This window comes from Penicillium citrinum (assembly GCF_028827155.1).
Source record: "Penicillium citrinum strain IBT 23319 chromosome Unknown utg000009l:1.0-4274883.0:1.0-4276374.0, whole genome shotgun sequence".
In the NCBI taxonomy this organism is placed as follows: Eukaryota; Fungi; Ascomycota; class Eurotiomycetes; order Eurotiales; family Aspergillaceae; genus Penicillium; species Penicillium citrinum.
In genome coordinates, this window is record NW_026622694.1 from 2,686,977 (window position 1) to 2,699,432 (window position 12,456).

Sequence of the window (12,456 nt, forward strand, 5' to 3'; positions counted from 1 at the left end):
GCAATGGATGAGCAATCCCTCCGCGCTCGAAAAACTCAGAATAGTAAGTAGTGGTAACCCCCAAAATCGAGATACAAATTTGGATTCTCTGCGGAGTGTTATTCTGGGGAAAGGTCATTAAAGGAGCGCAGGCGGTTTCTGAAACGAACTCTGCAGAGGCTGGATATCAGGCCGAAGCTTATACAAGAGCAAGGCATTCGGCCCTAAACATGCCAAGGTGATCGTAGGTCTAATGATAATCACAATTGGCTCATCGGCGTGGGAGAATAGGCTGAAAAGCAAGAATCTCAGGATTTGATGGGATAATCGGTCTATGATTTGTCTTGGGACTCTGAAAGAGTAACGATCGTGATTCTGTTCACGCCGAAATCTGGATCATTGATGTCTACTGGCACAATGCAATATCAGGATGATTCTGTTCGGACAGTCTAAATAGTAGTTACTAGTGGGAGACATCGGGACTATCTATGCCTACCATCCCAATTACCATTTACGCATGCCTCACGAAATAATACCCAAGTAGCTAGTAGTTATACAATACATAATCTACGGAAAGGGGCGATAAATAGTAAGTAGTTCTTGGGGTAGATGAATAGAGTACAGTTCATATCGTGATCAAAGACAAAGGAAATTGTAGAAACAAAAATCAGAGTACATTAAGACTCAGCGACGAGCAAAGAAATCAAATATGCAACTGTCCGTGACAGTAAAAGCAATACCTCGCTAACTAGAAGCCACTAGCCATGACAATACCATAGTATCGACGGCTCATCTCAACGGTTTGAAGGACACGAGAGTCGCCGGTCAAAGGCAGACCAAGGATCTTGGACGCTTCGACAGACTGCGAGGAATTAGTAAATGAGTCCAAGTAGAATATTTGAGAGAAATGACGAACCTTAACATCTTCCTGGGTAATCCATCCAGCCACAGTACGACTCATCTCTTTGAAGGCAACACGCTCTTCCAACCCATCAATGCCCGAGCCGTTGCGAATGCGATCACCCATTGAAACGAGGGCATTCACTAAGCGAGTCAGACGGGTCGGGTCTCTGCGGCCACGAGTGGCAGTTGCGAGACGAAGGAAGTCTTCATAAATGCCACCGCCTGAAGACCAACCGCGCATTTTGCGTTCCGGCCCTTCACCAAAGCCCGTGATCAGCTGCTCGAGAGTTGCATAATCACGCGAAATGACGGCCGTCGGGCCAACAACTCGGCAGAAAGTGCCGTGGGCATCGTTCCAGTGTTTGCCACGGATGAGTGCATCCACCTCGCGAATAGCGTCGCCACTGGCCCTTGCTTGTAGAGCCTTGGCGACCCAGAGCCAGGACTCAGGAAGCTGGAGTTCGGTGACGAGGTATTGCCAGGCCGGGTCGGGTGTGTTACCATTCGCAATGGTAGGGTCGGGAAGAGAGGCGCCGAAGCGGGCCAGAGTATCTTGCACAGCACGCTTGCGATCCTCGGCTTTAGATAGATGTAGCATGGCAAACAGAGCGAGCTGCAGTTGTTCGCTAGCAATGAGTTCAGAGGCATAGTCCCAAACCAAACGATCGGCTTGATGCTGATCGATTTGAATTGCATCTGTCTTGCCGACAGCCGCAGCAAGGACATGGTGAAGCTGGAAAGCAAGACGATTGCTGAGACGATCGCCAGAGAGAGACTCTGGCAGGATAGCAGCGGGGAAGAAGACGCGAGGAACCTTTTTATCGCCCCTGATGGCCGCGTAGGTTTTAAGCAGTACCCAAAGAGGGGATTCACGACCCAAGGTATCAGAACCAGGCTGAAGGGATGCTCGGGAGCTAGCTTCGTGAGATGGGTGGGGGAAGGCAGACTCGACGCCCGAACCCAGGTCGTCCAGGAATTTGGATACCGCAGTCTCGATTGGCTCATCCTCAGTGGTAGCGTACCAAAGACGAAGACCGAAGGCTTGGATCCAATCGAGCTCGAAGCGCTCAGTGAAGACGAAGGTGGAAGCTCGATCTTCCAAAGCACCGCCAGTCTTGCCTTCGCTACGGAGACAATTACCCGCAACAAGTTCGTAGAGAGCACGCAGAGGCTCAGTCATCTCCGAAAGCACATTGTTTTGACGCCAGACCTCGATCTGGTTCGCTAGTTCAGCCTGTGATGTGGCATCACGGCCGATCTGGGCGACGAGTGTTGAGAGATGCAAGTTCTGGCTCTCGACAAGAACCTTGCACGCTTCCTCAACTCGATGACAAGAAAGGAGGAAGATGGCACGCTCCTCGGCGGAATCCATTGAATCCAGAGCTTGAGCATGCTTTTCACGGATGATGCTCTCCCATAAGCGAGTCAAACGATCCTTCTTAATGCGATGCGCGAACTGGGATCGGAGCGCAGGGGGCACACCCGCAGAAATATCATCTTCAATGTCATCGTTGAACAAGATGTTAGCCAGCTGCCAAACCAATCGCTCCTCATCCTGGGATGGCGCAAATGCAAATTGGCGCAAGTCAATTTTAGGTAGCCGGACAAATGGGGTCCCATCAACGCGGTCGATGGTGGATTGTTGCTTCTGCACATTCAGCATATCCTGAGACTAAGTGGATGTCAGTCACAACGTCTTTACAGGAAGAAAAAAAGAGAGAGATTACTCCATACATCACCTGTTTCATGGTATTTGAGAATGGCAATATCCCTTCCCTCACTGAAGACGGAAAAGCTTTCTTGCCAACGAGTGTTGACATCGGAGATTGGTTCGGTGAAGTCGTTCTTTGCGCACACGAGAGAGTCCATAGGACCCCATCGAGGCTTGAAAGAATCGTGAAAGGCAGCGTCCTTGTGGTTCATCTGGGTTGCATCACCAGCAAAGGTCTTGGGTTGCTTGTTGTAGGGCCACTGGAAATAGGACAAGAATTTAGCTCGGAGTATTCTCAATTTAGTTAACTATCTGCATGGGGTTGTGAACGTGAGGGAAACCTAAGTACAAGATCAAAGGATAAACAGGGTAAGGTGAGTGTTGAAGCATAGTGAATAGGTAAGACAATGGATTGAAGGAATATCATGTGCAAACAGAGAAGGGAAGTCGAACCTCAAAGCCTTTGGGTTGCGCCTTGGAAGCTTTCGCAGGCGAAGGTGCGCCCTGTTTCCGTGGCTGCTGGAACAGCGAGTTCATCAAGTCGATACTGTTAGCAAAGCCCTTCTTGGGAGACCCGCTCGACTTCTGCTCAGACGAGGCTTCATTCAGGGCATCTCGATCGGCGAAGGCATTGGCTTGAATCTCACGCAGGGCATCACGATTTTGTTTGCGAGGGCTGATGGTGCGCTGAAGCTGCTCCGCCCAGTCTCCACTGAGATCAAGACGAGGTTTGGGAGGAGTGCCAAATTGCTTGAGAGGGTGGGTGGTATCCAGATCACCGTCAGTGCTCTGGGAGTCTTCACGCTCCACGGTATGATGAAGTTTCGGAAATGAACCCGCCATGTCCATTGTCTGATCTTCATCGTATCCAACTACAAAGTCGCCAGAATGCTGGCTTTGAGTGACATCGTCATCATGCTCAGTAGCTAAACCCGTGGAGCCTTCCTCTAAAAAAGACTCGGTCTCGCCCTCGGAATGCATCTCCTCATCTTGCATCTCCATAGCTTGGCTACCAAAGGAACCAGGTACCAGCTTCCGCTTCTTGAAGTCAAAAGTGTCGTCATCGACACCAACCATGGAGCCAACGAATGATTCGTCGATAGAGAAAGTTGCAGATTGTTCAAAGCTCGCTGGGTGGTCAGATGCAGCCTTGGGAGTACGGTTGTCATCAGGACCTGCCCCAAGAGTGCTTTGATCGAGAGTCTCACCCTCATCGTCCTCATCGTAGTCCAGACCATATGTGGTAAAGTGAGGAACCTTAAAGGTCCAGGTGCCGGTCTGCTTGTCATAGTTAAGGAATTCAGTGTCAGTGACTCTCTGGAGGCGCTCGATATGTTTGTCGAACAAAGGACCGCTGGTGATGGGGAGAGGCGACTTCTTGTCGCGACCACGAGGCCAGGAGTTTTCGATGCGAAGAGTAGAAACAACATTAAGACCCTTGCCCATTGGTGGCTTGACGGCCTCTTCGGGGTAGACAGTGATCTTACGAACGCCAATATCAACAATTTTCCCGAAGATGTTTTCCAAATCAACCGTGGTCAGGTCGACCGGGCCGCCGAAGGTAACAGAACCACAGTGCTGGCGGCCAACAGTGAAGTCGACAACCTGCTTCAACTGGTCACGGGTCATCTTGTTGAGCTCATTACGGCTGGGCTTCATCCAGTACTCCCCAGGTTTGGGATCAGAGCCAGGCACAAAGGAGAGACGGGTGACAGAAGAGCTACCGGCAGGGACGGGCTCGCCATTTTCAGGAACCACAGCGAGATCGTGACTGATGGATTCCATTTCAGGAGGCTCGCTTCCGGGTCCGTCAATGCCGTTGAGACTACCACTGCGACGTTGAGAGCGCAAGAATCCCAGTTCTTGAGGGGTGGGCTCGGGGCTCTTAGGCTCCTCCACACGGACAATCTCGCTTCCAGATGCAGCGGAAGACGTAGCGTCAAAGCTGACCTTCTTCTTCAGTTTATCAGAGTGAACCGAATCGTCACCGTTAGTGACGGCGGGGGCTGGGGAGGTGCTGGCGGGGCGAGCGAAAAGATCGGTTCGCAGGCTGCGGTCAATTGTAAGACGCTTCATGCTGCCACCATTGCTGCGTCCAGCACTAGACTGTAAAGCTCCAGGAGAAAGAACACTATCTGACTCCGGATCGAAAGTCTTACGGAGATTGCTAGTAGAGTAACTCTTACTAAAGCTGCGACCGAAACTACCCCCCAATGCTGCCACGAAGGCTACCGCTACCAGCGCCACCAAGGAGGCTGTTGCTGAACCCAGATGGGGTGCTAGTCGAGCTGGAAGGCGAGCCGTATGTAGAGTAGGAGAAGCCGTATCCTTGGCGCTTCGGGGGAGTGGACAGACGGTTGGCTCCACCGGGGGTGATGGAGTAAGGAAGGGGAGCACGTTGCTTCTGCTTCAAGCTAGAAGAAAGAGGCGTGGCTAGAGGGCCAGGGGAAGGTGCATCAGGAGTTGGCAGACCAGAGAAGATGGACTGGCTGCCGTAAGGGTTTCCACCGAGCAGGGAAGAAGTCAAACTTCCAGGAACAGGCTGCGACTGTTGAGGAGCAGGCTGGGATCCGCCAAACAAGCTATTGTTTGCTGGCTGTTGTTGCTGGCCCTGGTTCCCGAAAAGCGAAGAGCCTGTATTTTGCTGGGTGTTGTTGCTCTGGCCGAAGAGGCCACCTCCAGTGGTACCAGTAGAATTGCCAAAGAGACCACCAGGCTTTTGCTGTGTCTGTGGCTGGCCACCAAACAAGCCTCCACTAGCGGGCTGTTGGGGTTGAGTATTACCTAGGCCACCGAATGCACCTCCAGTAGAGCCGGTTCCACCCCCGAAAAGGCCTCCGGGCTTCTGCTGCGTCTGATTCTGACCGCCGAAGAGACCTCCGCCAGTAGCAGGCTGGGATTGATTGCCTCCGAAAAGCGATCCGGTACCTGTCTGTTGAGTCTGAGTGTTACCACCGCCAAACAGACCACCACCGGTAGCAGGCTGTTGGGTTGTTGAGCCTCCGAACAATGAGCTGCCAGTACCCTGCTGCTGAGTGTTCGTACCAAAAGCACTTCCGCCACCGCCGCCAAACAGAGATTTGTTCTGGGTTTGGTTCTGATTAGCTCCTAGACCACCACCAAATGCACTGGTGCCAGTCTGTGCTGGCTGGCCGAACCCAGTAGATCCGGTAGTACTGCCACCGAAGGGGTTTGTGTTGGTGGTACTTTGTTGAGTCCCAAATCCACCGCCGCTACCAAAGCCAGTGCCTGTTCCGGTAGCACCGAAAGCAGGCTTGTTTTGTTGTGTATTTCCACCGAAGAGGCCACCGCCAGTGTTGCTGTTCGCGCCGAAGGCACTCCCAGTGCCAGTGCTGCTTCCGAAACCACCCCCAGTGCCAGCAGTAGCTGTACCACCTCCGAAAAGAGAACCAGATTGTGTGGTTGCGGTGCCACCGCCAAACATTGAGGTCGCAGGCTTGTTTGCGCCGAAAAGAGGGTTGGCGTTATTCGTAGAGCCGAAACCCCCGGTAGTTTGAGTAGATCCGAAAGTCGAGGGCGCGCTGGTGTTGGCAGCGCCGAAGGGGGTTGTGCTGGCGCCAAATCCTGTAGTATTCTGCTGAGAACCGAATCCAGTACCTGTAGTAGTTCCACCGAAGCTGGAGGAGCCGAATGCACCAGCCTGGTTGCTTCCATTGCCGAAACGACGTCCTCTCTCGTAATCAGCAAGTCGAAGTTCCTCAAAAGAATACTTGTTGTAAGGCTGCATGAAACTGATGCTCTGATAATGGTTCATGACACTGGAGTTGGTATCCTTTTCAGTGAAAGCGTTGAAAGGCGTAGATCCAGTGCCATCACAAGGAGGCAGAGCACCGCCAGCTAGAGCTGTTCCGCCACCTCCAAAGCCAGTGTTGGTCGAGCTGCCGAAAGCACCGCCGGTGTTACTGGAGCCAAATCCGCCAGTGGTTCCAGTCGAGCCGAAACCACCGGCAGGCTTGTTCGCACCGAAAAGACCACCGCCAGTATTAGTGTTGGTGGCGCTGGAGCCAAAACCACCTGTCGTTCCTGATCCAAATCCACCACCCGTGCTGGAACCGAATCCCCCAGCATTTCCAGTGTTTGTAGTGCTTCCGAAGAGACTTCCACCGGTGTTGTTATTAGTGGAGCCAAAGCCACTGGTGCGGTTTTGACCGCCGAAAAGCGAGCCGGAATTATTTTGAGTGTTGGCGCCGAAGCCTGAACGACGACAAACGTTAGTTGATGTCAACGAGGGATGCGCGAGAGAAATCAAGAAAAAAATCAAATAGCAAAACTATAGTCCAGTAACATCAAGATGCCTCGGGACTCAAATCGCTCAATTCCTGGAAAATAGTCGAGACTCCATTGGCAGCTCATGAGCCAACTTGAAAAGCGTGGCTGCTCAGTGAGCCCCAAACGCAAGTAACACCATCGGGCTCAAGTACAGAGCGAAGTATCGGGAAAGGGAATTCGATCGATGCCGCGGGGCTGTAGACCATAACCAAGAAAGAATTGAACGAAGAGAATCGCGAGTCTCCCCGATTACCGAGCACGTACCTCCGCCAGTGCCAAAGCTACTGGAGGTGTTGCCGAACAAACCGCCACCAGAGTTCGTGTTACTAGTGTTGCCACCAAATGCAGATGGTGTCGCGGAGCCGGAGCCGAAGCCTAGATGACGGGATAGGGATCGCGGTCAGAGACTGGTTTTTCAAGCAGGCCCGTTATAACAAGACCATTTCCGTTGTCGCGGGCGTCACTGAGCATCGAGATAGTCCGCGGGGATTGTCGAGTGGCACGGTCAAGGCTGTTAAAAGGAGGTCGGAGGCCTTGCGCGTGTCATGTTGCCATCGCGGGTCGAAGTCAGGGAGCACCAGATTGTTGCCGACAGAGCGAAGGGTCGAAGAGCCAAACAAGGATGAAGGGTACGGAGTGAAAGAGAAGTGGGGGAATTCAAGAACGCAAATGCGGAACAAACAAAACGCTAAACTTATGGGAGAAGAAGAGATGAGATAACCTACCTCCAGTGTTGCTAGTACCGAATCCAGACCCGGTGCCAAAGCCAGAGCTTTGATTGTTGGACTGGCCGAAACCTGCACCTCCAAAGCCGAATGACATGATGTCGGTTGGAGCTGAGGTAATTAGTGGTTCATACGGCGCTCCGGGTATGGATGGAAAAGAGGTGAAAGTGAAGAAGAACGAAGAGCGCGTGGAAAATGAAGGGAGCGGACGCGACAAGAAAAGTGTGTCCAGCTCAGGCAGGCGGCAGAAGTGTTTATGTCAGCCCGGGCAACTGTGCTCCGTCACGTGAGCTGGTGCCTTAAAGCGTATAGATGCCCGAGGTCAATTGCTTTGCTTAATATAACGAACTAGATATGCAGCTGCATGAGAAGCTGTAATAATAGGCAGGTAGCCAAATAATGATTAATTTCATAGACCCGGTGATTCTCTCTCGCTATTAGATGGAAGTTAGTCTAGATGTACCCTCATGAGTTCCGCCCGAAAACAGCCAGAGCTATCCTCCGAAACAGGAAATAGATCTACAATACAAAGTGCTACATATATGTAGTATGTAGACGCAGGCACACAACTATATTAGTTGGATAAACCTTGATAAAAAGAAAAAGAAATCATATTCACATCGCTGCTGGACAGAACGACCAGGGAATCTCAAATACAAAATAGGCACGACTCAGGAAAAAGACCAATTATCAATTTCGGACGCCAGAGAGCCGGGGCAGATATCCCCCACAAACGGGTCACTGCACAATGTGAATCAACATTGGCGGAGGAGAAAGTCCCAAAAAAGTAGATTCTCCACCGAGTCATTATCGTCAAATCATAGACCCAGATATTATTTTCTTAATTCATTTTGTCCAATCACTTGCGACGCGCCGCGTGGACGGTAGCAATGATCTTGTCGACCACGCTAGGATCAGACAGCTGAGGAATGAGTTAGCCATGTTCGAGCAGACGAAGTTTTTAAAAAGGAGAAAAGGTTTGCTTACCGTAGAGATATCACCAAGACTGTCCTCCTCCCCACTCAGAATCTTACGCAGAATACGGCGCATAATCTTTCCACTGCGGGTCTTGGGGAGGTCTTCAACAACGAAAACGGCCTTGGGGGCGGCAAAAGGTCCAATAGATTTGCGGACCTGCATGACGAGGTCCTTGCGAACCTCATCGTTGGTCTCATTGCCCTCCTTCAGGGCAACAAAGGCATTGACAGCCTGGCCGGTCAGCTCATCAGCGATACCAACGACAGCAGCCTCGGCAACCATAGCTAAATATACGATTAGAACTTGATCAAAATAAAATGGAATTTCCCTCATCATCGGTTGACTTACGGTGTTCCAAAAGCGCTGCCTCAATTTCGGCAGTGGACAGACGGTGACCAGAAACGTTGACGACATCATCAACACGGCCACGAATCCAATAGTAACCTTCATGATCGCGACCAGCGCCATCTCCGGTAAACTGAAAATAAAGTCAGCAAGAGATAAAAGACAAGAACGGAGCAGATCAACTTACGTAGTAGCCCTTGTAGACGTTGAGATAAGTGTCCATGTACCGCTTGTGGGCGCCCCAAACTGTGCGGGCCATGCTGGGCCATGGCTGCTTGAAGGCAAGAACACCCTCGACGTCGTTACCAGTGATTTCCTCTCCAGAGACAGGGTCGATAATAGCAGGCTCAATTCCAAAGAAGGGTAGCGATGCGCTACCAGGCTTGGTAGGGGTAATACCACCCAGAGGAGTGATGACATTGGAGCCGGTCTCAGTTTGCCAGTAGGTCTATAAATCTTGTTAGCAGACACATCGAAATTGATTTAAATGAGGGTCAGACGAACGTCGCAAATGTGAGCTTCCTCCTTGCCAACAGACTCGAAGTACCACTTCCAAACCTCGGCAGCAATGGGCTCTCCGACGGAACCCAGCACACGCAGGTGCTGCATCTTGTGGTGAATGTGCTCATCACCAGCGCGCTTCAGAAGGCGCAGAGCAGTGGGGGCAACGTAGAACTGAGTGACATTGTGCTTTTCGATGACGTCCCAGTAGCGAGAGAAGTTGGGGTAGGCAGGAGTACTTTCAAAAACGACGGTGGCACAACCAAGAAGCAGTGGGGCATAAACCACGTAGGTGTGACCAGTGATCCAGCCGACATCACCACCGCAGAAGTAACGGTCGTCATCGTGGATATCGAAGACATATTTGCCAGTCATGGCGGCACCCAGCAAGTATCCGGCGGTTGTGTGCATAACACCCTTGGGCTTTCCGGTCGAGCCAGAGGTGTACAGGAGGAACAGAGGGTCTTCGGAGTTGACAGGCTCAGGAGCAAGGTAGTTGGGATACTTCTCAACCTCCTCGTGCCACCAGATATCACGGCCCTCGGTCCAAGGGACTTCCGCGCCAGTGCGCTTATAGACCAAGCAGGTGGTCACATCGGGGCATTGCTTCAGAGCCTCGTCGACAATTCGCTTGGTACCAATGACCTTGCCACCACGCTTACCCTCATCGGTAGTGATGACAACCTTGGAGTTCGCGTCGAGCACACGATCACGGAGGGAGTCGGAGGAGAAACCGGCAAAAACGACGGAGTGAACGGCACCAATACGAGAGCAAGCAAGGAAGGCAATGACAGCCTCGGGGATCATGGGCAGGTAAATACCAACGGTATCACCCTTCTTGACACCACGCTGCTTCAAAGTCCAAGCCACACGGGAGACTTCCCGCAACAGCTCGCCATATGTGATGGACCGGCCCTCGTTGGGCTCGTCAGCCTCGTAGATGATGGCGACCTTATCGGGGTTCTTCAGAGCGTGACGATCGACACAGTTGAAAGAAGCGTTCAACTGACCCTCGACGAACCAAGCATTATCGCCATTGGCCAGAGAGCCGTGGTGGGTGGTTTGGAAATCTTTGTCGAAAGTGAGCAGCTGACGGGCCATACGAGCCCAGAAAGTGTCGGGACTGCGGATAGACTCCTCGTAGAGCTTCTTGTACTCATCCAGGTCCTTAATGTGAGTGCCTGTGGGGTGCTTGTCGTGGAAAGCTTTGGGAACGTGGAAAGTGTCGACCTCGTGGGCTTCGAGCACCTAAGTATCGAATGTGAGCAGAGGAGTTGGTGGGTAGGTGAAGCGAAAGAAAGATTGAACGAAAAACAAAAAAGAAGGCAGTGGGATGGCCGTATTCAAGAAGAACTTACCACAGAGGGCTTGCGATCGTCCGACATGTTTGTGAGCTCCGAAGCTCAATCGTAAGAGATGATGTGTGTGGGGAGAGAAAAAGAGAAAGGGAAACGGGATCGGCGCAAACCAATCTGCTTGGTGGACAATGGAAGGTTAGCGTCGGTGAAACGAAAAGGAAGAGGGTAAAAATGACGATAGCATTGCGGAAGTTGGAGGGGAACCGCACGAGATTTTGCGAAGTTACTCACCAAGTTTGAAAGCAAAATTCTAGGAAGGATGATCCAAGCAAATATAAGAGAAGAGAAGAGAAGGAGAAGAAAAAAAAAGAAAAGCCCAAAGCGTGGCGGGGAGGAAATATTAGTAGAAGTTGGGAGTGGAGAAAGGCTGTCACCGATTCGGGTCAAGGCTGGATGCGGCGGGGCTGTCACTGCGTGCGTACAGCACTGAGTATGTACTAATATGGAAGATATCCTAGAATTGAATAGTGCTGATAGTAATTAGTCGTATTTTAACAATATATATATATATTTATAATGACTATATTTATATATTACCTTTATACATATATATATTGAATATATATTGAATACAATCTATATCATTGTATCTACTATGCCATTCTCATCTCAGGTCATCAAGCTCGGCCATGCGGGGGACTGCTTCCGTTGCCCCGGGGAAACCTTGCACTGTTGGGCCGCACACATCCACCGTCTTCCTCCTTCGGACTGGCTCGTCTCCCCGAAAGGTTAGCAATCTGTGAGAACCATTTGTCCGAAATGAATTTCAACCCCCCCCCCCCTCCTCCACGGGTATTGGCATGCCTGCTCAGTGTCTCTCCAGATCGTGAGAATAGCCAAGGTAATCAACGTCATTCCCCTTTCTCCGATGACCGAGGATCTTGGTTTTGCATTCCCCAGATCCAATCATCCGGATGAACTGTGATTGCCCAGAAAATCAATTATCTGTTCTCTTCTTGAACCGGGACCCGAAACATCCTACCTAGTGCATACTTGTAACATCCACAGGGTTAACTCGTGATTTCGTATTCGTTAGATGTGTAGATTGTACATCCCACAATTGTAGCTCGTGGATCGTCACGGGTGCGGGGGGGGGGGGAGGGCTGAGTAAGCACACTTCGCAGCTCACGAGCCGCGTGGAAGTTTATTTTCCCTTCAGGATTGAAATTGCATTCTCAAGTTTCTTACTTGTTTCTTTTTCTTGCCGCGAGTGCCCTCCAATACATCTCGGAAATGATCTTACTCTAAATACTACATACACTGAAAGGGTAATGTGTACGGGCCACTTTGATCAAGAAAGAGATAACTTTTACGCTAAGGCTAGCAAAACAACGAACATTCCCACCTCAAACACATCTTCGTCTCCACCTCGCGACATTTGCATTTACATACATACAACCGGTGAGTGGTCCGGACTGTCCTCCATACCATCATCACCCACTCATTGTGGAAGCCGCCAGGATTGTGGGGGTGAGAAATTATCGACGGTGCTGTGTGGGACCGAGGGGGGGGTTTCTCTCGGTGCCTGGTACCGCGACTATCATCAGGATGGGACGGTTGAATCGGGTTCACCAGTTGCATCGCGGATGGACCCGGTTCTACTATAATATGTACGTAGTACTACTTCCTCGCCTATTCCCCCCGGCTATCGGGCTGGACCCTCGGG

At 51.2% G+C, this 12,456-nt stretch overlaps 3 protein-coding genes across 3 annotated transcripts; 1 reads left to right on the forward strand and 2 right to left on the reverse strand.

The window, feature by feature from the left end:
• Nucleotides 1-727: 727 nt before the first annotated feature.
• On the reverse strand, nucleotides 728-7,705 carry N7469_010481 (uncharacterized protein; the record flags this gene model as incomplete). Its single annotated transcript, XM_056649386.1, has 7 exons — nucleotides 728-841; nucleotides 896-2,554; nucleotides 2,617-2,853; nucleotides 3,047-4,760; nucleotides 4,801-6,808; nucleotides 7,148-7,258; nucleotides 7,609-7,705. 7 exons carry the CDS (start codon nucleotides 7,703-7,705, stop codon nucleotides 728-730), a joined length of 5,940 nt encoding a protein of 1,979 aa, XP_056496517.1.
• Nucleotide 7,706: 1 nt separating this feature from the next.
• On the forward strand, nucleotides 7,707-7,911 carry N7469_010482 (uncharacterized protein; the record flags this gene model as incomplete). Its single annotated transcript, XM_056649387.1, is given in 2 exon segments — nucleotides 7,707-7,830; nucleotides 7,841-7,911. The coding sequence occupies 2 exon segments, from the start codon at nucleotides 7,707-7,709 to the stop codon at nucleotides 7,909-7,911; spliced, it is 195 nt and encodes a 64-aa protein (XP_056496518.1).
• Nucleotides 7,912-8,467: 556 nt separating this feature from the next.
• N7469_010483 (acetate--CoA ligase) lies at nucleotides 8,468-10,817 on the reverse strand (the record flags this gene model as incomplete). The annotated part of the gene is made up of 6 exons (XM_056649388.1): nucleotides 8,468-8,530; nucleotides 8,596-8,870; nucleotides 8,935-9,064; nucleotides 9,119-9,379; nucleotides 9,436-10,680; nucleotides 10,791-10,817. 6 exons carry the CDS (start codon nucleotides 10,815-10,817, stop codon nucleotides 8,468-8,470), a joined length of 2,001 nt encoding a protein of 666 aa, XP_056496519.1.
• Between the last annotated feature and the right edge of the window lie 1,639 nt (nucleotides 10,818-12,456).